This window comes from Micromesistius poutassou, assembly GCF_964030765.1.
Source record: "Micromesistius poutassou genome assembly, chromosome: 8".
Lineage (NCBI taxonomy): Eukaryota > Metazoa > Chordata > Actinopteri > Gadiformes > Gadidae > Micromesistius > Micromesistius poutassou.
This window is the reverse complement of record NC_140278.1, coordinates 7,503,510-7,529,516: the sequence shown is the minus strand read 5'-3', so window position 1 is coordinate 7,529,516 and position 26,007 is coordinate 7,503,510. Positions and strand designations below refer to the sequence as shown.

Sequence of the window (26,007 nt, the reverse complement as noted above, 5' to 3'; positions counted from 1 at the left end):
TTCCCTCCTTGGAAAATGAGCAAATTAGAGGAAGCCTTATTGCATTATGAATCACATACTTATGTGTACAAAAACTTCTACTGGCGCTCACAACATAGGCTGTGAACGCTCCTGTTGCTGGTGGTTAAATAGATCAACAGCAACAGTCGTTTCCTGGTGGTTCAGTAGATCAACGGCAACAGTACAGTTTTCTGGTGGTTGATAATCTGAGTTTTGGAGTTTGCTCTCCCATTGGAGAGGCTTCAACTTCTGTTCGGTTCCCTTTCATTACTTTGTATTTACTTCAGTAGAAAATAGAAATGTACGCTCGAGAAAACATATCAACTTCTTTCTTTTTCTTTTTTTACATATTGACAATGTCGAGTTTTTGGGATTTGATGGAACTAGACTTCATGCGATCATTTGTTGTTTTTTAAAAAGAAAAGGTGGAATGTAACCAAAGAACAAGAAAAACACCTTTCTGGACAGAGGACACGTGTTTATTTATAGTTAGACAATGCTATGGCAACCATGATTTACTGTATTGGGATGTTTGAAATAATACTAATTTAGCACTTAAAGACAACGACTTGCTGCCCTGTGAAAGACTAAATGTAATGACTTCATACCAGAACACTTGCTGAGATGTCTGAGAGACGTCTAATCCAGGAGTGTCCTCTTTAGCAGGGGTTTGTTTGCAGGGGCTCCGTGTTTTGCAGGGGTCCCATGCCTCCGTTGTTAATGAGTATGACTATGTTTGGGAGACCCAACTGCTCTGTTTAAGGCCATCTCCGGAGGCACTATTCTTAAGTTAAAAATGCATGATAGTAAAACATAGAAATGTCAGTTTTAATACAAATAATACCTGTTAGGAATACAAACAACCTGATCCATGTGTATAAAAGCTTTAAGTCCTGAAACTGGATGAAGGTTGAAATCTACATATTTACCTTGTAGTTTGACTGACTGATATTCAAAGTTAAATTATGATTCTTATAAACCATTAAAGTATAAGGTTCATTTATTCAACTCCCCTAGTATAAGACCCACTTCCATATAGAGACCTTGGGAGAGCACAGTATGGTTCATTCATTTCATCTTAGTGTTATTTACAACGTTGTATTAAGATTACATGAATAGTAATGATAGAAACTGTTGGTGTTTTTCTTCTCTTTATAGAAAAAGCTCGTTATGCATTTATGTAAAATCCCTTCGTAAGCAGTGATAGGAATCCCTAATTCAATCAATGCACTTAAGCAATTTGACCGAGCGTCGAAATCCTTGCATTTGAATGTAAAGAGATCTCTGCTTTACGCACTTCTTCTGCTTTTTGTTACATTATCAGTGAGCTTTAATGTGATTGTTTTGTTTATTTAATTATTTTTTTATTGTTGATGAATTGAAGTTGAAGAATTTTGAGGTTTTAGCATATATTTCAGTTCTTCCACGTACATTTATAGATAACTGAAACTAATAAAAAAAAAGAACATATTACAGTTTTTTCAAATCTATTTTGCTAACATGGGTTATGGTTTCATAGAAAGCAGAGGAAAAGTCAGTATCTGGATGTTATTTATGAAAACAAAACATATTTATGAGTAATCTTGAGACATTTGTTTTTTAATTAAAAGTACAAGAAGTTAATATATTTCTAAACACAGGAAGGCCAGTTTCTACTTATAAATATGAAAAGTTTAGAAGTTTTTTATTTATGAAAGTTTCCCATCTACATGAGATAAATAAAGTTAAGTGACGTGGCGCCTCCACAACTTCATACAAGCATTCTGTCAAATACCGGCGCATTTGAAATGGTGTTAAGGACAGAAAATCATAGGATGGTTTTTAGGATTGGATTTATTTTGTGCCTGGATATGCATTTTTCCTGCTTCAGTAGATCGGATTGCTGTTGCCCCCCCCATGTTACCAACCCTTTGCTCTTAATCTGAACTGACTTCGACTTTTCTTTTAGAACAACATGTTCACATGTGGAGAGATCTCACTCAGTCTTAGAATAGCAACAAGAGTGGAATTAGCTTCAAGAGGAGGATCCAAGCCTTAATATGAAAGCTTCCCGCTCCGGTGATAACATACACGATGGCCGACACACCGCACTGTTTAGTTAGTCTACAACTACACTCAGATACACTCTTCAGTCATAGCCGTACTAGTTTGCATGCATGTTGTCTGGTCATGTAGAAAGGGGCGACTAGGCTTGGTGTTGTGTGTTTGACAACACCGGGTCTTTTTGACCTCTGTAGGTTTCCGTAGTTTAATCCTCTTTGGACCCCAAGCGGGAGCTCCCCGACAGGCTCTTGGCCTGGTTCTACCAGCAGGCCCTGGTCTAGTTCTACCTCCAGATCCTGGTTTGGTCTACCAGCACTGAGGGTGGATCTGCCCAGCAGGGGGCCGGTGTCCCCCATGGACACGACTGGTAACAATAAACGTGAAACGGAGGCTCCTGTCTTGCCAAGAGGCCAACCCAGTAGGACTTCATATTCTCTGATAGTGGTCTGGTAGTGGTCTGGTAGTGGTGTTAGTGTGATAGTTTCTGCTCTGTGGTTACGGTTAGGATGGAAACATGTTCCCAGTCCCTCCAGGGCAGCTACTCATAGCACATGGTTTCTGTGAATTACATTTTTCTGGAACATTTTTATTATTAATGATTATTATTGTAACTGCGCCATATTAGTTTGTTTTATTTGTTATTTTTCGAAGATTCAAGATGTATTGTAAATGTTTCTAATAAAACTACATTCGAATAATCAAATGTATTTTTTTTGTCCGTGCAAAAATGTGAGATAAAATTATAATTCATCTCACACACACCCCTTAATAACAAATATACAATAAAAAATCATCACTCCACAATTCACTTTTCTTATTTCAGATGAAGTAAAATAGAACAAATATAAATGCGTATATCTATTAACAAATACTGTTTATTTATACACATGCAGTCAAAATATACAGAAATAAGAAAAGATGTCTGCCTTCCAGTAGAGACAAAAGGATGGACAGACCTCCTCCCAAACTCCTCAGACCTCACCTCCTTCATCTTCCCAAACACCCCCTTCCTCTCCTCCTCCCTCCCCTCCTTCCTCACCTCCTTCACCTTCCCAAACACCTTCATCCTCCTAAACCTTCATCTTATCCCTCATCTCCTTAAACAAACATGCAGTCTTTCTAATCCGTTCATCCATGCAAAATGACATGGTCCTCTGTCACTTCCCATTCCTAACTTAACCAGCTTACTTACCAGCAGAACCAGCTATACTAACCAGCAGAACCAGCGGAACCAGCTATATTGACCAGCAGAACCATCCTACCAACCAGTAGAACCAGCTATAATAACCAGTAGAACTGAACAACCATGATGTAATGGTACGACTGTCTTCCCACCTGTCTGTCTGTCTGTCTGAGGGGTGGGGCCGGAGGAGTGTCAGTTGTTCTGGCAGCAGGGGTTCTGTCGGGGGGGGTTCTGGGTGGGCTGGACGGTGATAGGCACCACGTTGGACCCGGGAGAGAAGTCTGAGTCTGGGCGTCCGGTGATCTGTCTCTGGGACATCATGTTGTAGATGGCTGGGGAAGACAGGAGAATCAACTGGATGACTATTCCAAACAATTCACTCAACCAACAATGAACAAGCTCTATGAAGTGTGTGTTGTAGTGTGTGTTTCTGCTCCACACTCCAGAGTGAGTTGAGCTAAAATTAAATCTAAAAAAACCATCATTGTATGTTAATAAATTGTACACAAAAAGTTGATTTTCACTGTATTCTGCTGTACTGTACTCTACTGGCAAACTGTATACCGGTCCATTTCTCTGTCCTGCTACTAAAACTCTATGTTCACTGACGGACTGCTGCTGCCACCTAGTGGTGATAACGGGGGTCAACCTCAAAGCTTCCTCTAATAATTTTACAATGAAGTCTAGATTCACGATTGAAGTGTGTGTGTGTGTGGGGGGGGGGGGGGTACCGACCTGTGAGAATAGTCTGGAATGCCAGTTCCACATTGGAGGAGTCCAACGCTGAAGTTTCCAGGAAAGACAGGCCATGCTTCTCTGGAGAAACCGCACAAGTACACTGTTAACACCGTTGCTATGGTTAATAAATGTAAAGATTTTGAAAGCGGCTTGTAATGGCTAATCACACTCACACCTGGTGGTATAACGTGGGACCTTTAAGTGACAGTGGGTACGTTCACCTGTGCAGGTGAGTTTACCTGAGAAGGCCTTGGCCTCGTCGGTGGGCACGGCCCTCAGGTGGCGCAGGTCGCTCTTGTTGCCCACCAGCATGATGACGATGTTGCTGTCCGCGTGGTCCTGCAGCTCCTTCAGCCAGCGCTCTGCGTTCTCGTACGTCAGGTGTTTGGCGATGTCGTAGACCAAGAGCGCGCCGACGGCCCCACGGTAATACCTGTCCAACGCGACAGGGGGGGTGCTTAAATGGGGACACGTCACACCACCAGGTGTGAGTGTGATGAGCCGTCACAAGCCGTTTTGAAAAAATCTGCCTCTTCTGACATCACAGGTGGGCGTGTCCACCTAGATGTGTGCTGGACAGATCAGTCTACACAGCCTACCCGGTGGACCATAGCAAATGCTGCTCATCTATCCCGTCACACATCTGGGTGGACACGCCCACTTGTGATGTCAGAAGAGGCAGATTTTTCACTCACACCTGGTGGTGTAATATGTCACCTTTAACACACAGCCCAGGGTTTCATTCTCAAGGCGTGTATCATCACGGTGTCAGAGTGAAGGTCTGGTACCGTCACAGATTTTAGACTGATCTGCGGACCAATTCTGCCCTACATTTACGGACACTGGCCCACACTGACGGAGAATGTTCCTAGTGTGTCATGGGTTGGGTGGGGAAAGGTCAGGATCAGGTTACAGCTAGGGTTTGGTTACAATTTGGGTTTTGATAAGTAAGGTTCTTATGGTAAATGGTAAATGGACTGCCTTTATATAGCACCTTTTTTGTAACCAGTGGCCACCCAAAGCGCTTTACAATATTGCCTGACATTCACCCAGTCATACACACATTCACATCTGCCATGCAAGGCGACAGCCAGCTCGTCTGGAGCAGTCAGGGTGAGGTCTCTCGCTCAGGGACACCTCGACACTCAGCTAGGAGGAGCCGGGGATCGAACCAGCAACCTTGCGGTTACCAGCCAACCCGCTCTACCCCCTGAGCTAATGCCGCTTATACTCAGGTGATGGGGTCAGGGGTCAAGGGTCGGGGTGGTGGTTCTTATACTCAGGTGATGGGGTCAGGGGTCAAGGGTCGGGGTGGTGGTTCTTATTCTCAGGCGATGGGGTCAGGGGTCGGAGAGGGTGGCTCTTACGCAGAGGTGATGGCCCGGTACCGCTCCTGGCCGGCCGTGTCCCAGATCTGAGCCTTCACGGTCTTCCCCTCCACCTGCAGGCTGCGCGTGGCGAACTCCACCCCGATGGTGCTCTTACTCTCCAGGTTAAACTCATTCCGAGTGAAACGAGACAACAGATTACTCTTCCCTACGCCAGAGTCTCCGATTAGTACCACTAGAGATGGAAAGAAGAGAGAGATGCATATAAAGGAGTGAATTTTATTTTGCATTAATTGGGTTTTTATCTTCCATTGACTATGCTCATTTTATGTCTATTTTTTTTATGTGAAGCACTCTGTGCATGTCATGTCTGTATTGTAAAGAAACTTGGAGCTGGATTTCTTTGAATGAGAGGTGCTATACAAAGTGTATAATTATTACTACACAAGAACTATATAGACTATGCAGAGATAAATATACAGATAGGGATATTATCACTAATAAAAAAGTTTGAACAAAAACCATAGTGCTTGCTGTGTACAATGAGTACATTGATGTGGATAAAAACGGAAGCAGGACTATATGATGACAGTGAGAGGATGACGTCATCTCGTCTTGTCGGCTCGATAGTGCGCACGCACACTCAGCAGGTATTTCCAGTCTGACGGCACCGGCTTGTTTAGGTTTCAACTGCTGAATCATGTCGCTTTGGCGATACATTAGAAACATAGCCTATAGCCTACATTACAAAAAAACGCACATAACTTACTCATTGAAAGGGAGATATGACAGTGATATGGACATAACTTTATGAGTTGAAGATAGATATGACCGAGTCATAAGCCATTCACATGGCTCTATGGTTTAAACAGATATTGTCTATATAAGTGCATAAAGTACGAGCTCAGTACGCTCTAGTGTAATACGTCGGTCGATGCAGAATAATGGATATTTAGACATCGGGATGAGGGTTTTAGTGTTTTTGACAGTTTGATTACGACCGTGGATTGGATCAACACACTCTTTCATAAACATTGCGACACTTGTCGCTGAAATGTCAAAACCTCTCCAGAAGATTATTGTTGTTTAAATTGTAAATACGATGTTTGAATACAATACAGCAAGTCTATCTGGATATTTAGCTGACCACGGGCTGATACATTATCTTTTATTTAATAACTTACACGAGCTAATCAACAAAAAGAAAGCATGAACAACCGCTCACCTTTAAACAAATAGTCATATTCGTCTTCCTTGGCTGACATAGTTCCTCCTCTGATTCTGACTAGCTGTCTTTTGGACAGAAGTTCAATACGATCCAACTTCTGCTATGGGCCGAGGAAGAGGTTGTTACTCTACAGGTCGTTGAAACTTCAGACGATGTCACTTTACTCGTTAAGCCAGCGGTCTGGCAATAACTCTTCAATTGAATAAACCTTTTCCAGGTCCTCAGTTTACTTCAGTATCAACCTCCGAACAACACTACAAATTACTATCCTCCAAGTTTTCTCTTCCTCGCTCTCTGCGGGATCCCAACCACGTCAGGTGAATGGCTTGGTCCCGCCTCTTGCTGGTTCCCCTTGGTACATAAACCAGCGACACCTGGCTGCATGTGATCATATGATTGGTCCACTTTGCTGTCGACTATGATTGGTTAGTCGTCACTGCTTATGGAACGTGTTGAGTCCCGAGCTGCACTACAGTAGCAATGGTCACAATTAACCAGTAATTTTTGTTTCCCAATATACCTATATAATTGAATATCTTTATATTCCCTTATTCCCACAAGCGTCAGCATTTCAAACATAGAAATAATTTATTGAAGAATTTAGTTAAAGTCTGAGTTTTAATGTTTATGGTCATCATGTAATTCACAACTGAAATAAAGTTCTAAAGTTTTTTTAAACAATAATAATGAAAATCACTGTAGTAGCACCTTAATAACGTACCCTATTACTATAGTATTATGTTACGTTATGAAAGGGATGAATCTAATTTATCCATCTATAATGAATGTATGATATGATGATGTGAGGAGCCGGCTCAGATGTTTCTACAGCAAGGCTTCTGGTCCTCTGCTCTGGTCTGGCCCCTCAGGGCTACTGGAGCTCTGAAGTCCCTCTGGATCACCTCCTTACGACCTAGCTTCCTGTGAATCTCTGGGGACATTCGGTACACCTGAGATTACAATCCATGTCATCAGATTCCTACCAGATTAAAATCCAAAATGTAGGATTCCAATCTGGTTATAATCAATACTATCAGATTACAAATAGATTACAATCTATACCATAAAGTAATAAACCATACCATCAGATGAATAGCCAATTACAAACCATACCATAAGGATAATACCCATACTATCCATACAATTATAAATTACATGCTATCTGATTTTATAATCCATACAATGCTATCAGATTACAATCCATCATCTCAGGTTAAAATAAACATAACATTAGATAAGTTATTAGGAATAGTGTTGGGTGTATTGTTATTTGGGTCCATATTTACCTACATTTAAATGTATTACCTTCTCAAAACATATTACCATTCCGGTTTAGCGGCATTATCATTGAGAGTTTAATAATATTTTCATCAACAGTAAAAGTTATTTGCTATAATATATTACCTGACAAGACACTGTTGAATGCTACCTCGACATTAGTGAACTCTAAAGCCGACGTCTCCACAAACAGTAGAGCTTTCTTTTCTAGGGAGACAGAGATGGAAGTGTTAGAGGAGGTGTATCTGCTAGTGTTTTAGAGGAGGTGTTGAATGGGTGGTTTTGTAGGGGGGGGGGGGGAGTTGTAGAGGAGATGTACCTGCTATTGTTTTAGAGGAGGGGTTGTAGAGGAGGTGTATCTAATAGTGTTTTAAAGGGGTTGTAGAGGAGGTGTACCTGATATAGTTTTAGAGTAGTAGTTATAGAGGAGGTGTACCTGATAGAGTTTTAAAGGTGTTGTAGAGGAGGTGTACCTGATAGTGTTTTAGAGTAGTAGTTATAGAGGAGGTGTACCTGATAGTGTTTTGAAGGTGTTGTAGAGGAGGTGTACCTGATCATGTTTTAAAGGTGTTGTAGAGGAGGTGTACCTGAGTGTTTTAAAGATGTTGTTAGGGAGGTGTACCTAATAGTGGTTTAAAGGGGTTGTAGAGGAGGTGTACCTGATAGTGTTTTAAAGGGGTTGTAGAGGAGGTGTACCTGATAGTATTTTAAAGGTATAAAGCCAAAAAAAAGTGTAAAATCACCGCACACAGGTAAGCTGATTTATTTTTGTAAACGACTCATTTCATGATTGCTTCGTCAGGTTCACTCTTGGGGGAGTGTACCTGATAGTGTTTTAGAGGACGTGTTGTAGAGGAGGTGTACCTGATAGTGTTTTAAAGGAGGTGTAGAGGAGGTGTACCTAATAGTGTTTTAGAGGAGGTGTTGTAGAGGTGTACCTGATAGTGTATTAAAGGAGGTGTTGTAGAGGAGGTGTACCTAATAAGTGTTTTAGAGGAGGTGTTGTAGAGGTGTACCTGATAGTGTTTTAAATGTGTTGTAGAGGAGGTGTACCTGATAGTGTTTTAAAGGAGGTGTAGAGGAGGTGTACCTAATAGTGTTTTAGAGGAGGTGTTGTAGAGGAGGCGTACCTAATAAGTGTTTTAGAGGAGGTGTACCTGATAGTGTTTTAAAGGAGGTGTTGTAGAGGAGGTGTACCTAATAAGTGTTGTAGAGGGGGTGTACCTGATGGTGCTTTAGAGGAGGTGTTGTAGAGGTGTACCTGATAGTGTTTTAGAGGAGGTGTTGTAGAGGAGGTGTACCTAATAAGTGTTTTAGAGGAGGTGTTGTAGAGGTGTACCTGATCGTGTTTTAAAGGTGTTGTAGAGGAGGTGTACCTGATAGTGTTTTAAAGGAGGTGTTGTAGAGGAGGCGTACCTAATAAGTGTTTTAGAGGAGGTGTACCTAATAGTGTTTTAAAGGAGGTGTTGTAGAGGAGGTGTACCTAATAAGTGTTTTAGATGAGGTGTTGTAGAGGTGTACCTGATAGTGTTTTAGAGGAGGTGTTGTAGAGGAGGCGTACCTAATAAGTGTTTTAGAGGAGGTGTACCTGATAGTGTTTTAAAGGAGGTGTTGTAGAGGAGGTGTACCTGATAGTGTTTTAAAGGAGGTGTTGTAGAGGAGGCGTACCTAATAAGTGTTTTAGAGGAGGTGTACCTGATAGTGTTTTAAAGGAGGTGTTGTAGAGGAGGTGTACCTAATAAGTGTTTTAGAGGAGGTGTTGTAGAGGTGTACCTGATCGTGTTTTAAAGGTGTTGTAGAGGAGGTGTACCTGATAGTGTTTTAAAGGAGGTGTTGTAGAGGAGGTGTACCTAATAAGTGTTTTAGAGGAGGTGTACCTGATAGTGTTTTAAAGGAGGTGTTGTAGAGGAGGTGTACCTAATAAGTGTTTTAGATGAGGTGTTGTAGAGGTGTACCTGATAGTGTTTTAGAGGAGGTGTTGTAGAGGAGGTGTACCTAATAAGTGTTTTAGAGGAGGTGTACCTGATAGTGTTTTAAAGGAGGTGTTGTAGAGGAGGTGTACCTGATAGTGTTTTAAAGGAGGTGTTGTAGAGGAGGCGTACCTAATAAGTGTTTTAGAGGAGGTGTTGTAGAGGTGTACCTGATAGTGTTTTAAAGGAGGTGTTGTAGAGGAGGTGTACCTAATAAGTGTTTTAGAGGAGGTGTTGTAGAGGTGTACCTGATCGTGTTTTAAAGGTGTTGTAGAGGAGGTGTACCTGATAGTGTTTTAAAGGAGGTGTTGTAGAGGAGGCGTACCTAATAAGTGTTTTAGAGGAGGTGTACCTGATAGTGTTTTAAAGGAGGTGTTGTAGAGGAGGTGTACCTAATAAGTGTTTTAGATGAGGTGTTGTAGAGGTGTACCTGATAGTGTTTTAGAGGAGGTGTTGTAGAGGAGGCGTACCTTATAAGTGTTTTAGAGGAGGTGTACCTGATAGTGTTTTAAAGGAGGTGTTGTAGAGGAGGTGTACCTGATAGTGTTTTAAAGGAGGTGTTGTAGAGGAGGCGTACCTAATAAGTGTTTTAGAGGAGGTGTACCTGATAGTGTTTTAAAGGAGGTGTTGTAGAGGAGGTGTACCTAATAAGTGTTTTAGAGGAGGTGTACCTGATAGTGTTTTAAAGGAGGTGTTGTAGAGGAGGTGTACCTAATAAGTGTTTTAGAGGAGGTGTTGTAGAGGAGGCGTACCTAATAAGTGTTTTAGAGGAGGTGTTGTAGAGGAGGTGTACCTAATAAGTGTTTTAGATGAGGTGTTGTAGAGGAGGTGTACCTAATAAGTGTTTTAGAGGAGGTGTACCTAATAGTGTTTTAAAGGAGGTGTTGTAGAGGAGGCGTACCTAATAAGTGTTTTAGAGGAGGTGTACCTAATAGTGGTTTAGAGGAGGTGTAGAGGAGGTGTACCTAATAGTGTTTTAGAGGAGGTGTTGTAGAGGAGGTGTACCTAATAAGTGTTTTAGAGGAGGTGTACCTAATAGTGTTTTAAAGGAGGTGTTGTAGAGGAGGCGTACCTAATAAGTGTTTTAGAGGAGGTGTACCTAATAGTGTTTTAGAGGAGGTGTAGAGGAGGTGTACCTAATAGTGTTTTAGAGGAGGTGTTGTAGAGGTGTACCTGATAGTGTTTTAGAGGAGGTGTTGTAGAGGAGGCGTACCTAATAAGTGTTTTAGAGGAGGTGTACCTGATAGTGTTTTAAAGGAGGTGTTGTAGAGGAGGTGTACCTAATAAGTGTTTTAGAGGAGGTGTACCTGATAGTGTTTTAAAGGAGGTGTTGTAGAGGAGGCGTACCTAATAAGTGTTTTAGAGGAGGTGTACCTGATAGTGTTTTAAAGGAGGTGTTGTAGAGGAGGTGTACCTGATAGTATTTTAAAGGAGGTGGTGTAGAGGAGGCGTACCTAATAAGTGTTTTAGAGGAGGTGTACCTGATAGTGTTTTAAAGGAGGTGTTGTAAAGGAGGTGTACCTAATAAGTGTTGTAGAGGGGGTGTACCTGATGGTGCTTTAGAGGAGGTGTAGAGGAGGTGTACCTAATAGTGTTTTAGAGGAGGTGTTGTAGAGGTGTACCTGATAGTGTTTTAAAGGAGGTGTTGTAGAGGAGGTGTACCTAATAAGTGTTTTAGAGGAGTGTACCTGATAGTGTTTTAAAGGAGGTGTTGTAGAGGAGGTGTACCTGATAAGTGTTTTAGAGGGGGTGTACCTGATGGTGCTTGTTGGGAAGCTGATCTTTGGGAGGTGTTGTTGGGAAGGTGTTTTAAAGGAGATGTACCTGCTAGTGCTTTAGAGGAGGTGTTGTTGTAGAGAAGGTATATTTAGAGGAGATGTTTTCGAGGAGGTGTGTTTAGAGGAGGTGTATTTAGAGGAGGGGTACCTGCGTACTGTCTGGCCTCCTCCGTGGCTACACACCGGTCGGACTCCAGGTCGGTCTTGTTGCCGACCAGCATGACAACCACGTGAGGGTGGGCGTGGTCGTACAGCTCCGTCAGCCATCTCTCTACACACTCATAGGTGGGCTGCTTTGTGATGTCATATACCACTAATGCCCCCACCGCTCCTCGGTAATACCTGAGTAGTATGGCAATAGTAAACCAGCATAGTAGTATAGTAGTAGTAAAGTAGTTGTGTAGCAGTAGTGTACTAGAGTGAGAGAATAGTAGTAACTACCATGATATTAAACATTATGTGTATGGTATTAACTTTTATTACCAAAGTATTGACTTGTTTTTGGCAAAGTGTTCATTACTTGTAGCATAGTATAAGCATGATTTTAACATGGTATTAACTTAACGTTATTTGCATGGAATTAGCACTGAGGCGTACGCAGAGGTGATGGCGCGGTATCGCTCCAGGCCGGCGGTGTCCCAGATCTGAGCCCTGATGCTAGCCTCGCCCAGCTGCGTGGTCTTGGTGCTGAACTCCACCCCGATGGTGGTGCGGCTATCCAGGGTGAACTGGTTCTTGGTGAATCGAGACAGCAGGTTAGTCTTGCCTACACCAGACTCTCCGACCAGCACCACTGAAGAGGAGGGGAACTGGGGTCATTTCAGTTCTACGTTCAGTGTGAAGCCTTATGTTATTGCAGAGGGTTCAAGGTGCGACGTGTATGGTTAGTTTAAAATATTCAAAAATTAACTACAATTTATCAATAGAATGTGAGGAAATAACCATTTCGACTTGTCAAAGACCTCTATTTATTATGTTGCAGAGATATTTACGTAAGCGCTAGCCAGGACCATCTCGTAATACCCCTTTGTACCTCAAGAGAGGATTGTCATAACTGCAACATCCAGTTTAATCAATCCAACATGTGATGAAGTAGGGCTGCTCGATTATGGAAAAAATCATAATCACTATTATTTTGGTCAATATTGAAATCTCGATTATTCAAACTATTATTTTTGAGTTTAAATGAGAACTTGAAAACTTGAAAATTGAACTTGAAATTTCCCCTTAAAAATATACACAAAATGGTCAAATAGAAAATAAAGTCCAGATATGAATCCAGCTGTTCTGCAATTTCTATAAAAAAAAAATATATATATATATATTTTTTAATCGTTTCAACTCGATTATAGTTTGGTGATCGTTTCATTCGATTAATCGCCCAGCCCTATGATGAAGTACAAGTACTGCTGTCCATAGAGAGGGTATTCTAACCTCTTATCAATAATTTTAAAAAGGACACTGGACATTTGAATGCTGGCCATAACATAACGGATCACTTGAAGGAGAAAAAATGTATGACGCCATAGCACAGATTCACTGTAAACAGTAAGCTTTACGCTATATTCAGTGGGGTGATGCTTTGGGGGGAGGGGGAAGGGGCAAGGAAGAGGAGGGACCAAAGCCCTTTAGGAGGGACTTCATAGTTTCTTGTTTCTTTCAATATAAAAGTGGACAACACCGCTTTCTGGTCAAATGCTGACATATATTTTGTGGAGGAATAATTTGCCAATTGGGCAAATCGTACACGTTGCACATTTAAGGTTAGAGTTAATAGGAAAGCCTTATCCCGTTGAAGAGAGTTAGGGTAAGGGTTCATCTCAGGCAAGCATTATCTTATTTCAGAGGGACAACACACTTATTAGTTAGGGTTAGGGTTATCTGTGCAGTGGGTAAGAACAGGTAAGGTGCACTAGGTCACCCTGTAAGCATGTCTGTGCATAAGAGAATGTACAACCACATCTGAGCTGGGTGTTTCAGGGTCTAATTGTTGGCAGATAAAGGGGGATGTTAGTTTCTAGTCCTCTATCTCCTTTAACTTCTCTGTCTTATCTTCTGTTTCATCTAGACGGGATTGAGACGGGAGACAGACACTATTCCCTCCCATACTGAAAGATGGCATGTTTTAATGTGGCCTTGCATGTCTTAAAGAAAGATCTCCTGAGCATGTCTTGAAGTCCTGTGCATGGCTCATTCATATTCAGTTGTTTCTAGGACCTTGGTTGAGAAGGTTAGACTGACGATAGGGGCAGCCTTTTATCAAGGACCACATTTACTCTTGTTAAACAAGAGGAATGGGAAAGGATTTGACATGGCGCCCGATTGAGATGTCGACATAATTTATAATACAAGGTGTATAAAAGCAAGATGTTGAGCTGATATAATCTGTAATATCCAGAGATATTCATTGGACATTTAATTTGGCCGCCAGCAGAACCATAGGTTAAAACTGTAGACTAAAACCATAGGTAAAAACAGGATTAACTGGTTAAAATGTGTTGATGAAGCCTAACGCAGACGGTGATAGTCCTCAGTATAATTATGTGTATAAACAGTAAAGGAATGTTTACTTGTTACTCAATGGGAGAATGTTTATACTACTGTGTAACTCATTTAAACATTACTAAAGGTTGCTATGACAATGTGGCCTGGCTTGTCCTTTATGTACCAACTGGGTAGCTGAAAGCCGTTTAAAATGACCATGCGGAGTGTCAGATTTAGTAAATAAGATACTTAAAATATTTACCTTTGAAGACAAAGTTGTAGGCAAATTCTGAGCCCATGATGTTACACTGTGTCTTCTAATTAGATCTGAACCTGTTCAGGGAGGGAACATGTGTGAACACAAGTTCTGTGATGGTGTCATGGTGTGAACGGCTATCAATTGACTAACGGAAAGAAGGCGGGTTGGGGGCGGGCCTTTAATGGGTTGGGGTGGAGCTTAGTGATAGACTCCCAATCGGAGACGCTAAGGAATGTAAAATAGCCACCTGCTGGAGAAACATTAGGGTCTCTTTACTTTTAAACTCCCTTATGTTAATGTTCACTGCATGTTTTGAATTTTGATCAGATGTATGTGAGTAAATAAAAATGCCGACTGATGGCAGGAGAATACAATAACAGTTGTAAAAAAGATTAGTTGTTGAGTAACATAAAAAAAATAAAACATGGCTCGATGATGATAGGGGCTTTGTTCAAATTGGTCCACTTCTCCCGTTTTTTGAACCCTCTAAATTTATAAGACGACAGGATCTAAAAACCTAAACCTAAAAAAAACAAAAAAAAGGCAATGAAAAAACACAGAGGGATGTATCCACTACCTACCAAATAGCTTGTCAGGTAAATGTCAAAAGGTATATTCATATAAATCTCAAGGTCAGATAATCTCATCCCTGGAAAGACTCAGGATCATTGTTCTGAGTTGTTTGTACTTCTTCAAAGCCAAAAACTTAGTTTAGCTGCACCATCTCCATAATGTGTGTATGTGGAGTGTATGCTAATTTTTCACTGGCTTTGCAACGTGTACAGTATTTTCCCATACTCGTCTACATAGCCAGGAGGGAAAAATAAATCTTCATCAAGCAAATCAATAGACAGAAATGTTGTGATTGCAATGTAATATAGAATTTCTGATGCAACCTCGACAACCCTTAATGACATAATTACAAGTAAAGTACGGATTTTTGTTGTCAAGCACTTTCAGCATGAATCTTTGCAGGGTTCTGCTGTATTCAGTTATGAACTTGCAAAGCACGATGGGTCTTCTGTAAAGCATACCACAAATCCTCAGTTCAACAGAAACACGTTTAGTGTTGTAAACGATAGTTTATTATACAATCGTCAAGCACATCTGCAATTTTATTATGAAAATAGAACACAAAAACATTTTGAATCACGGTTTCCAGGTGTCTTTGTATTCCTTGATGATCATACTTTACTATATATTATATATAATATAGACAGATGATCATACAAAATTATAAATTATACAGAATAGTTTTATTTGGCCAAAACCTCACCAGAAAATCACAAGTGAACATGCAATCATTTGTAGAAACATCTTGCTGTTCAGCTGCATCAGTGTCATTAAATAATTTTCTTCCAATGGAAGCAAGAGATAAACTAACAGAAATTTAATAAACGTAAATAGACGACCAAATACATACAACCAAAACTGTGAATACACAGGGAAACAGTCATTTTAAACCAAAGCAGTCCATGTATCAAGCTCCAGAGGAGAGGAGGTGCTGAGGAGAGGAGGAGGCTTAGAGGGGAGGAGGGGTTGCTGGGCCGAGGAGAAGGGTTGCTGAGCAGAGGAGGAGGGGCTGAGTAGGGTGTCGGACCCTGCTAGGAGGCTGCAACCTGGGTCAAGGGCTCCTCCAGGTAATCCACCAGAGCCTCCGCCTGAAAGTAGAGACACTTCATACCAACATACCATACCATAACCAATATAGTAGCAGTAAATCATCAATACATAATGATACATTTTCAATAAATAACCATATTATAATGCAATATCATTACTATATAACAATACCTTTTCAATAATACATTTTCAATACATCCAAAGCCAATGGTTTCTTCAGCGTACATGCTATCTGTATAGCTTACCTTAGCTTTCAGCATTCCAAAACCAACGGTTTCTTTAGCGTACATGCACAGCAGCAGGTTCGCCACCCTGGTGATAGCGACTCTGCCCTCCTGAAAGTAAGGAGAGAAAGTACAATTAAAAAGGAGATAACAAGAAGAAAGCGCCACAAAATAAAGGAACATGCTACAGCTAGCTCGCCCCTCACCATGCAGTCCATCAGGATGAACTTGAGCTTGTCCTCATTGAAGGCTTGGTGTCCGTTCTTGTCGTATGCTGCCCAGATGTTGCTGGCGATGGCCGCGGTGACCCTGGCGTCGGTGTCGCCGTAGCCGGAGTAAGCCAGCAGGGATCCCTCGTTGTTGAGTAAACTATTCCAAAAAGTTCACAAAACTGAATTTGAAAACTGAAACTGAATCCATCTCACATCGCCACCATATCATTTATTCCATGTTATAACGGTGCTGTAGGTAAGATGTAATTGCTATTATTTGAGCGTAATTAGTTCCCACTCTCATCCGACCAACCAGGGTATCGCATCCCTAATTGGTTCGGGTGACCCATTTTGCTTGTCAATCACAGATGCGTTAAACGACAGTTCGGAGAACCGCAGGGTGCAAAAAGGGAGTTGAGTTTATTTGGGGTTGTTTTGTTGCACAATATTGCACTACACCCCAACAACTCTCAAATACTACTGACAGCAGCTTTCCAGTCAGTTAACGTTACCATTATTATCACTTACCAAACGGAATGATTTTTTTTCACTTTGCTTATATCAGCTAGTTTTTTGTATGTTGGTTTAATTAGACCAAGCATTTCTCTTTAAGTTAAACACGTACTGCAGAAACACCAGCGAGCCAACAACACATTGCAGCAGCCGTTTGCGTCTTTATCCGTTTACCTGTGCCAACAAGTTAACAACCCCTAGCTCCAATTAATCACATTGTACTGGCTTCAGTTAGCCGACTCAGAGTTAGCTTCAGTTAGCCTACTTACAGGGTGCTCTGTACTCCGTTAGTGTTCGCCTGGCTGAGGACCTGCGTCAGCGCCTTCGGTCGTAACATCGCTCCTTGGTGACTGGACGGGACTAATACACTAAATGACACTGTGAAATACACCGTTACTACTAATACCTACATGAAAAAATACACTAGGAAAAGCGAGTTCGCAGTTTTGTCACCTGATGTTTCTCTGTTCCGTATGTTCCTCACAGTGCATTGTGGGAGTTGTAGTATATCTGCTGTAATTTACCAGTAGTAGTTGTCTTGTATTGAAGAAGTAAAAACACAAAATATTAGAAAAGCAACCTGTAGATGAGGGTGATGAAGAGAAATTAAGCGCCGTCAGAAGTGATTTCGTCATTGGAAGTCTCTCATTTCTGGTCTTTGTGATTGTGGTTGTGATTTATCACTAATTATTGACCATGGAAAATGCACAGATGAATAACCTGGCTCATGTTTTAAAGGTCTGTTTGTCCATTGGGCAGGATCATTCCCTTAATGTTACACCAACAAATAATCTAATCTGTATAATGACATGTTTTCTGGGGAAACACCTAATGAATAGTAACACCCCAAACAAAAGGGACAAAGAACAAAATCTTTAATCAAAGAAATACTGCTGGCCTGAATGACTTTTAAACAACAAAACATTATTATCTTTATATTATCGGATCCACGCCTACTTTAGTCAACAACTACTTTGATAACTGAAACATATAAATGTAACTGTTACTTAATACTCTGTTCCACACTGTTCCAACAGCAGCAGCAATGGAGACAAGACTGTTATTCCTTCTTTCTTGGCTTTCCTTCATGTAAGTATTAACAAGATAGCCTACTATTAAACTTATTAGCACCATGCCAATCACACTACATTATTATGTAGCTATCCTGTACCACGTTATAATATCGTATCATGTTACATCATACTGTATCATTATGAAATATGACACCATAATGGTGTCATACAGAATATATGAATTGAATAATGGATGTATTAATATAATGGCATTATATTAATACATCCATTATTCAATTAATATATTCCGTCATAACTACATTGCTGTATAGGGTCGGTTGTCATGGGAACGATCAGTTCTTCAACGACCATGCAGACCTACAACTCCCAGAGTCCTACAGTGTTCCCTGGATGAAGGCGGTGGAGGACTCCAGCCGTCTGTCCACTCTGTCTGTCCCCGGGTCCCACGACAGCCTGTCCCTGGACGGGGGCTCCCTGGCCCGGCACCAGGCCTGGCCCCTGGACCTGCAGCTGAGAGCGGGCATCCGCTACCTGGAGCTGAGGGTGCTGGCGTTGGGGAACACCCTATACGTAATGCAGGGTATCATGTACCAACATTACACCCTACAGGAGGTCCTGGACACCACCCTGGCCTTCCTGTCTCAGTACCCCAGCGAGGCTGTGCTGCTCCATGTCCTCTCTGAGTTGTCTGAGCACGCCAGGGTCCACCGCATGGTGCAGGACCTGGTGGGGCCGGAGCAGCGCGTCTGGGTGAGCTCCGGCATGCCCACCATGAGGGAGGTCAGGGGCAAGGTGGTGCTGGTCCAGAAGAGCTCCTTCGCCCTGGGAGTGCCCCTGCAGGCGGAGGGAAGTGGAGACGACCGCGTGTCAGAGATCAAGGACAAGGAGGACTCGCTGGCCAAAGTGCTGAAGCAGGCCGCGGCCGAGTGCAGAGGAGATAACATCGTGGTGAGCCACTCCAGCGGCACTGGGTTTGGAACCTTCTGGGGGATGTTTTTAAACCCCCGGCGCGTGGCAGAGAAGGTGAACCCCTGGCTGAACCACTTCCTGGGTCAGTACACCCCCAACCACCCCAGGCCCTGCTTCGGTGTCCTCGCTATGGACTTCCCGGGGTTCGACCTCATCCAAACTATCATCAACTTAAACTGGTATTAAGATCATGGCTCAGGATTCATTTCTGATATTAACTAATTGATTGTATTATCGATTAAATGAACCAGTAGGTGTTTTAACAATTCAAATACAATTTGTTTTAATAAAAAAAGAAAAATATATTGGGTTGGCCTTCATTTCTCGATTATTGGATGTTGCCTAGATTGTTTGCTTTTATTTACATTTAAATAAAAGTTTCAAAAGACGGACTTGTTTGTGTTTTATTGTTATTTTTCAATGGAATAAGAATATAAAGGGTTAAGGTTTGGATAAAGGGAGGCGGTTCTACCGGGAAGCGTTTGGGCTCGAGCTGGGTTTGATGTTGTTATGATCAACGAAGTGCGCAATAAGGAAGTAAGACTAAATATTCAGTTAGTAACAGGCTCTAGGGTAGCGTCCAGGCAGGGTAAAATCGTTTCTAAATTACAGAAAGACTCAAACCGGACAGGTAAGATGAAGCCAGAATTTGCGTTTTGGTTTCGTTTTCACAATGTTGCATTTATTTTAATTTGAGGAACAAATAGTGTCTTAAAATTGTGAAAAAAACTTTCTTGATAATAATTATCTTGGTCATAAACCTACTCGTATGTGGCACCATGCGATTGTTCAGAATGAGAATCCATTTATAAAAGTTAATTTAAACAGGATGATTCCATTTTACCTGATTCCGATGTTGGGATACGGATATGATATATAAACGGCCATGTCAACCAGAGTAGCGATCATGTGTCAGCAAATACACAATATTTAAAATGGTTGATTATGAATTCTTTCTATTGAACTAAACCATGACAGTGACACTTTGGAAAACAAAATAACCATATGTTGTATAATATACTCAGAACATCAACTTCAGTTCAGTATTTGCGGGCTGTCGGCTACTGGATGTATTGGGGTTGAACAGAGAAAAGTTTATTACAGGAGGTTAATTTGAACAAAATATGATTTACTAATGTATTTTTTTTTTATTCATATTTACAGAATGTTTAACAAATGAAATACCCCAAATGTCAGAAGTTTTACAAGTGACATGTAGGCCTATCTCACAACTTTCCAAATATGATAACATTTTTGTAGATCCTGGCATTGAATGATGACATAGACCTGGGCAATGTGGAAATTATTCACGATCCAATTGGGGGGTTATTCCATCAATACAGTTTAAACACGGATCACATTCATAATGGTAGATGAGGGAAGATGGTATTTCCTGATTTTATTGTTGCAACCAATAAAAGTAAATGTTTCATCATAATTGCTTAAAATATGTACTTGTCTAAATGAACCAAGGCTTATATTCTAGGATACACAAGCTACTGCACCATGGGAACACTAGTTTGTGTATGTTTGGCGCAATAAGTAGAGTCTTGCACCCATTACTTTCATCTTGTATTTCCTACTTTTGATAATTACAATCTTATTGAATTAGACTGTACCATGCCCTCACCAAATATAAGACCATCTGAATAAGATGGTCCCCCCATACTCTATTCTATTGATGATATTGATGATGATATTCTGTTGTTGCATAGAAAGGCAAAGCTCATGGTTTTTGTTTGTTCCAGGAGGGACATCATGTCTGTGTCCATGACCAAAAGCGAGGGGGTGACGGTGATGACCATGACCTCTGACCCTGGAAGCGCTTGTCCTCCGTTGTGTCAGATCCTGCAGGCACTCTGCTACAGCCCGGTGTGCTGCAACGTGTCCCAGAAACTACGCTCAACGCTGGGGACCTCCCACTCTGCTCTGGGGGTTAGTTTACACCTAGTTCACACCTAGTTTACACCTCCCACTCCGCTCTGGGGTTTAGTGTACACCTAGTTTACACCTCCCACTCTGCTCTGGGGGTTAGTATACACCTCCCACTCCGCTCTGGGGGTTAGTGTACACCTCCCTCTCAGCTCTGGGGGTTAGTGTACACCTCCCTCAGCTCTGGGGGTTAGTTTACACCTCAGACCCCACACTGGGGGTCCCTCCACCTCTAGCAACATGTGTGCCTCCTGTGCTCTGTATGATCATGTATGAACACAAGGTGCTAAGAGTGGGAAAGGGAAGTCTGGGGCCCCCTGCTTGAGCTGCTGCCCCCGTCACCCGACCCCAGATAAGCGGATGACGATGAGGATGAGGTGCTAAGACAGCACACGCTTTCAATATCAAATCATTTTTTTAAAGTGCCCACTGTAACAACGCATGTGTCCTCATGAAAAACTTTGTTGATAAGCTACAAAACAAACATTTGAACCCACCTCTTGCGACTCCTGGCTGATTTTAACCAATACATCCTCGGTTGTTTATGTCATGGTCGGAAAGCAGCACTCCAAACATGGCTGGGTTTGGGTTGATCTTGTTCAACTAACAATCCAACACAAGACGTCTATTTAAATGTTTATTTCAACAAATTATCAGTGCGTGTTTCAGGAGGACATGCATGGGTACATTGGGTATTTAATTTTCAAAGTATTGCCAATGTTGATAACAGGCTATAATGAACATTGCATATGTTTTTCATAAAATTATAAATGGTATTATCTTTCGTGTCTCAACACTAGCCAATTCCAATTGGCTGCGTTGGTCAACGACATTGTGTGTTGGTATTATGGGTTTGTTGTGCACTCGGTCATTGGTGACATTCTAGTAGAACAATGTGTGACTGCAGCTAGCTGGGAATCCTGACACAATTGATAGTTTAAGATGATCTGGGGCTAACCCTGAGATCTTTGACACCAGAATCGCGGCAAGAGTTATGTAGTGTAAGCTTTGTCTTAGAGAGAAGGCATTGAGATTGTTCTGTTGTTGTTGCCATCAGAATTCAGGTGGGTCTAGAACAAACTAAAGCTGTGTGAATTGTCAGGCGATGCAGGTGATGGTGGGCCTGATGAACATTGGTCTTGGAGTGGTCCTCTGTACCAACGGGTCGTCAGAATACATGATGTGGGACTCCGGCTACTTCCCCTACTGGATGGGCTCCCTGGTGAGGACAACATCCTCTTCCTCACTATACCACTCACTATAGTACTCGGTTTACTTCTAATTTTAGTACTCATTATACTACTCATTATAGTACTCACTATGATACTCAGTTTACTACTCATTATAGTACTCAGTTTACTACTCATTATTGTACTCATTATAGTACTCAGTTTACTACTCATTATTGTACTCACTATGGTACTCATTATAGTACTCAGTTTACTACTCATTATTGTACTCACTATGGTACTCAGTGTACTACTCATTATAGTACTCAGTTTACTACTCATTATTGTACTCACTATGGTACTCAGTGTACTACTCATTATAGTACTCAGTTTACTACTCATTATAGTACTCACTATGGTACTCAGTTTACTACTCATTATAGTACTCAGTTTACTACTCATTATAGTACTCAGTTTACTACTCATTATAGTACTCACTATAGTACTCATTATAGTACTCAGTTTACTACTCATTATAGTACTCACTATAGTACTCAGTGTACTACTCATTATATTACTCAGTTTACTACTCAATATACTATTCATTATAGGCCTACTAATCATTGTAGTACCCAGTTTACTACTCATTACAGTACTCAGTTTACTACTCATTATAGTACTCAGTTTACTACTCATTATAGTACTCAGTTTACTACTCAGTTTACTACTCATTATAGTACTCACTATAGTACTCATTATAGTACTCAGTTTACTACTCATTATAGTACTCACTATAGTACTCAGTTTACTACTCATTATATTACTCAGTTTACTACTCAATATACTATTCATTATAGGCCTACTAATCATTGTAGTACCCAGTTTACTACTCATTACAGTACTCAGTTTACTACTCATTACAGTACTCAGTTTACTACTCATCATAGTACTCAGTTTACTACTCATTATAGTACTCATTCTAGTATTCAGTTCACTACTCATACTACACACACACATTAGTGATCTCATGTATTTTCTTCCCTACAGTTCATCGTTTTTGGCTTCCTGTGCATCCTGTCTGAGAAGTTTCCCAGTTGTTGTTTGGTGAGTCTAAAGCACAACATGAAACCTGTTGCATAGCAACAGCATCTCTACATCACCGTGGAGTTGTGCAAAGGTGGAGGTGTCTATTAGTCCACGTGCGTTGATTTGGAGGTGTGCATGTTTCTAGGAGTGTAAAGGTGGAGGTGTGGAGGTTTGTATGTGTCCACTGAAAGGTGGAGGTGTGTATGTGTCCAGGTGTGTAAAGTTGTAGTTGTGTATGTCCAGGTGTGTAAAGTTATGTATGTCCAGGTGTGTAAAGTTGTAGTTGTGTATGTCCAGGTGTGTAAAGTTGTAGTTGTGTATGTCCAGGTGGTGTCCAGTGTGACCGCTCAACTGTCTGGAATAGCGTTCTCCATCACAGCCGTGGTGCTGTACTCCATCAACTTCTTTGGGATACACATGAGTTGGCCCTGCGAAGATTACCACCACTACTACAGTGACAGCACGGCCATACCCATCGACAACAGCTCGGATATGGAGAAATGTCTTGAGGGCCTCAGCATCATTGAGGTCATTATTAATATCATTATTTATAATCTTATAATTCATATATTTGAATAATGTCTTGCTATTATTATCAATATTACTATCACACTTTATCTTAAAATTATATTCCTCAATTTACACTATATCTAACTATTATTAATACACTGAAAAAACAGAGAAAAAAAACAGTGTGAAACATATCAATGCCCCCTGAACTTTTTGAATGAATATTTATTTAAAATCAAAAACCCCTCACCACATGCCGGAAGGTCTGTGAATAGGTCCTTTAACTAACAGTGTAGACTTATGGTTATTTTAAATATTTTTGTGATATGCTCCAGGGGGCACTAGCATTTTATTATTAATTCCATTAATATTCCTAATATAAATTGGTGTTTGTGTTCCAGGTGGTTCTAGCAGGTTATTATTATTTGTATTAATATTCATAATAATATTTTGTATTGCAGACGATTCTACGCGGAGTCAACGGTCTACTGATCATTCTCTCAGTTCTCCAGCTCTGTCTTTCCATCTCCTGCGTCGTCCTGGGAATCAAAGCCATAAAAAAGGGCTTCAAGAAGGAGAACAAGGTAGAGTTAGGAGGAGGAGGACCAGGTAGAGTTAGGAGGAGGAGGACCAGGTAGAGTTAGGAGGAGGAGGACCAGGTAGAGTTAGGAGGAGGAGGACCAGGTAGAGTTAGGAGGAGGAGGACCAGGTAGAGTTAGGAGGAGGAGGACCAGGTAGAGTTAGGAGGAGGAGGACCAGGTAGAGTTAGGAGGAGGAGGACCAGGTAGAGTTAGGAGGAGGAGGACCAGGTAGAGTTAGGAGGAGGAGAACCAGGTAGAGTTAGGAGGAGGAGGACCAGGTAGAGTTAGGAGGAGGAGGACCAGGTAGAGTTAGGAGGAGGAGGACCAGGTAGAGTTAGGAGGAGGAGGACCAGGTAGAGTTAGGAGGAGGAGGACCAGGTAGAGTTAGGAGGAGGAGGACCAGGTAGAGTTAGGAGGAGGAGGACCAGGTAGAGTTAGGAGGAGGAGGACCAGGTACAGTTAGGAGGAGGAGGAAGACCAGTTGTGACAGACAGTAAATATGCAATCGACTTCTCTTGTCTAATGCTGCTATATTAGACAAATATTAGACAACACAATCTAATTCTAACAAATAAGATCACAATGTCTTAATTATCCTGTGTGTGTGTGTGTGTGTGTGTGTGTGTGTGTGTGTGTGTGTGTGTGTGTGTGTGTGTGTGTGTGTGTGTGTGTGTGTGTGTGTGTGTGTGTGTGTGTGTGTGTGTGTGTGTGTGTGTGTGTGTGTAGAGTGAGGACATTGAACACTACACACCTCTACTGAATGAGAAGCCTGCCTACTGAGGCTGTGAGGCCAACGTTGGAACTGCAGCCAGGGGCAACACTGCATCATATTTTATCATCCTATATTAAATCCCATGTTGCAGGTTAACCGGAAGTTTCGATTAATGGGTACATAAAGCACTCAAAATTTGTATATCATTCATAAAAGTTCTCCAAAATAGTGTTAAAGTCCTTTTTTTTTTTTTTTTTTTTTTGCGTTGTTGGTAGTAACGGGTGTTTTCAACGCAACTCAGCGATGACGTCACGTTGGGGAGACGTGGTGGAAGGTAGCCTCAGCCTAGTACTAGAAGTAGCGCGTCTGGGATGAGGAAGAGGTGTCGAGAACCACAAATTACATGTATGATGGCCCACAACCGTATAATTTCGAACCTGTCAGACGTGAGAGGGCGAATGAGGAATTGCCGAGCACTGATGGCCGTCAAAGCCGATTAAATGCATGGTCAGAGGAGAATGGGTGAAGAGTTTCTATCATTTAGCAACGCAGCAACGAGCGCTGGAGCTAGTCTATGAACAGCAGTGCATACAATAACAACACTTTTTTTTTACTGTCAGTGAATAGCACCGAGTGAAGGTCAACGTTTTCTTTATATCTAGTGACAGTGATTATGTTGTTAGTTCAGATATGTACCGGTACTTAGTCAGAAGATCTAGAAATAGAAGGCATAATGTTAGCTATGGGCCAATTTGCCAGTCCCACCTGTTAAATTCCCCCCCAGATAATCCCTAATTAAATCTCCCCCCCCCCCCCCCCCCCCCCCCTGGGTTCGACCTCATCCAAACTATCATCAACTTAAACTTGTATTAAGATCATGGCTCAATATTCAAGTCTGATATTAACTAATTGATCGTATTATCAATTAAATGAACCGATAGGTGTTTGAACAATTCAAATAGGCCTACAATTTGTTTTAATAAAAAAAGAAAAATATATTGGGTTGGCCTTCATTTCTCAATTATTGGATGTTGCCTAGATTGTTTGCTTTTATTTACATTTAAATAAAAGTTTAAAAGACGGACGTGTTTGTGTTTTATTGTTATTTTTCAATGGAATAAGAATATAAAGGGTTGAGGTTTGGATAAAGGGA

At 41.4% G+C, this 26,007-nt stretch overlaps 4 protein-coding genes across 4 annotated transcripts; 1 reads left to right on the top strand and 3 right to left on the bottom strand.

Moving 5' to 3' along the window:
- Positions 1-444: 444 nt before the first annotated feature.
- On the bottom strand, positions 445-6,837 carry rab11al (RAB11a, member RAS oncogene family, like). Its single transcript, XM_084472047.1, has 5 exons — positions 6,518-6,837; positions 5,332-5,527; positions 4,204-4,397; positions 3,962-4,042; positions 445-3,558 (listed from the first exon to the last, which is right to left on the bottom strand). The coding sequence occupies exons 1-5, from the start codon at positions 6,555-6,557 to the stop codon at positions 3,419-3,421; spliced, it is 651 nt and encodes a 216-aa protein (XP_084328173.1). The 5' UTR covers positions 6,558-6,837; the 3' UTR covers positions 445-3,418.
- Positions 6,838-7,335: 498 nt separating this feature from the next.
- Positions 7,336-14,386, bottom strand: rab25b (RAB25, member RAS oncogene family b; the record flags this gene model as incomplete). The annotated part of the gene is made up of 5 exons (XM_084472048.1): positions 14,293-14,386; positions 12,144-12,339; positions 11,695-11,888; positions 7,925-8,005; positions 7,336-7,451 (listed from the first exon to the last, which is right to left on the bottom strand). Exons 1-5 carry the CDS (start codon positions 14,327-14,329, stop codon positions 7,336-7,338), a joined length of 624 nt encoding a protein of 207 aa, XP_084328174.1. The 5' UTR covers positions 14,330-14,386.
- Positions 14,387-15,365: 979 nt separating this feature from the next.
- lamtor2 (late endosomal/lysosomal adaptor, MAPK and MTOR activator 2) lies at positions 15,366-17,331 on the bottom strand. The gene is made up of 4 exons (XM_084471760.1): positions 17,131-17,331; positions 16,343-16,505; positions 16,158-16,247; positions 15,366-15,950 (listed from the first exon to the last, which is right to left on the bottom strand). Exons 1-4 carry the CDS (start codon positions 17,196-17,198, stop codon positions 15,894-15,896), a joined length of 378 nt encoding a protein of 125 aa, XP_084327886.1. The 5' UTR covers positions 17,199-17,331; the 3' UTR covers positions 15,366-15,893.
- A 1,998-nt stretch (positions 17,332-19,329) lies between these two features.
- Positions 19,330-25,936, top strand: LOC311351951 (membrane-spanning 4-domains subfamily A member 6C-like). The gene is made up of 7 exons (XM_084472114.1): positions 19,330-19,495; positions 20,613-20,799; positions 21,899-22,018; positions 23,013-23,069; positions 23,379-23,579; positions 24,023-24,145; positions 24,869-25,936. The coding sequence occupies exons 2-7, from the start codon at positions 20,623-20,625 to the stop codon at positions 24,920-24,922; spliced, it is 732 nt and encodes a 243-aa protein (XP_084328240.1). The 5' UTR covers positions 19,330-19,495; positions 20,613-20,622; the 3' UTR covers positions 24,923-25,936.
- Positions 25,937-26,007: the final 71 nt, after the last annotated feature.

Excerpts from the sequence above, each read along its gene's own strand:
- LOC311351951 (XM_084472114.1), top strand. The coding sequence starts at position 20,623 with ATGTCTGTGTCCATGACCAAAAGCGAGGGGGTGACGGTGATGACCATG. Across the intron at positions 23,070-23,378 it reads AGTTTCCCAGTTGTTGTTTG|GTGGTGTCCAGTGTGACCGC; the intron begins GTGAGTCTAAAG and ends GTGTATGTCCAG. Across the intron at positions 23,580-24,022 it reads AGGGCCTCAGCATCATTGAG|ACGATTCTACGCGGAGTCAA; the intron begins GTCATTATTAAT and ends TTTGTATTGCAG.
- rab11al (XM_084472047.1), bottom strand. The coding sequence starts at position 6,557 with ATGTCAGCCAAGGAAGACGAATATGACTATTTGTTTAAAG. Across the intron at positions 4,398-5,331 it reads TACCGGGCCATCACCTCTGC|GTATTACCGTGGGGCCGTCG; the intron begins GTAAGAGCCACC and ends CGCGTTGGACAG. Across the intron at positions 3,559-3,961 it reads ATTCCAGACTATTCTCACAG|CCATCTACAACATGATGTCC; the intron begins GTCGGTACCCCC and ends TGTCTTCCCCAG.
- lamtor2 (XM_084471760.1), bottom strand. The coding sequence starts at position 17,198 with ATGTTACGACCGAAGGCGCTGACGCAGGTCCTCAGCCAGGCGAACACT. Across the intron at positions 16,248-16,342 it reads TCATCCTGATGGACTGCATG|GAGGGCAGAGTCGCTATCAC; the intron begins GTGAGGGGCGAG and ends CCTTACTTTCAG. Across the intron at positions 15,951-16,157 it reads TTGGAATGCTGAAAGCTAAG|GCGGAGGCTCTGGTGGATTA; the intron begins GTAAGCTATACA and ends CTCTACTTTCAG.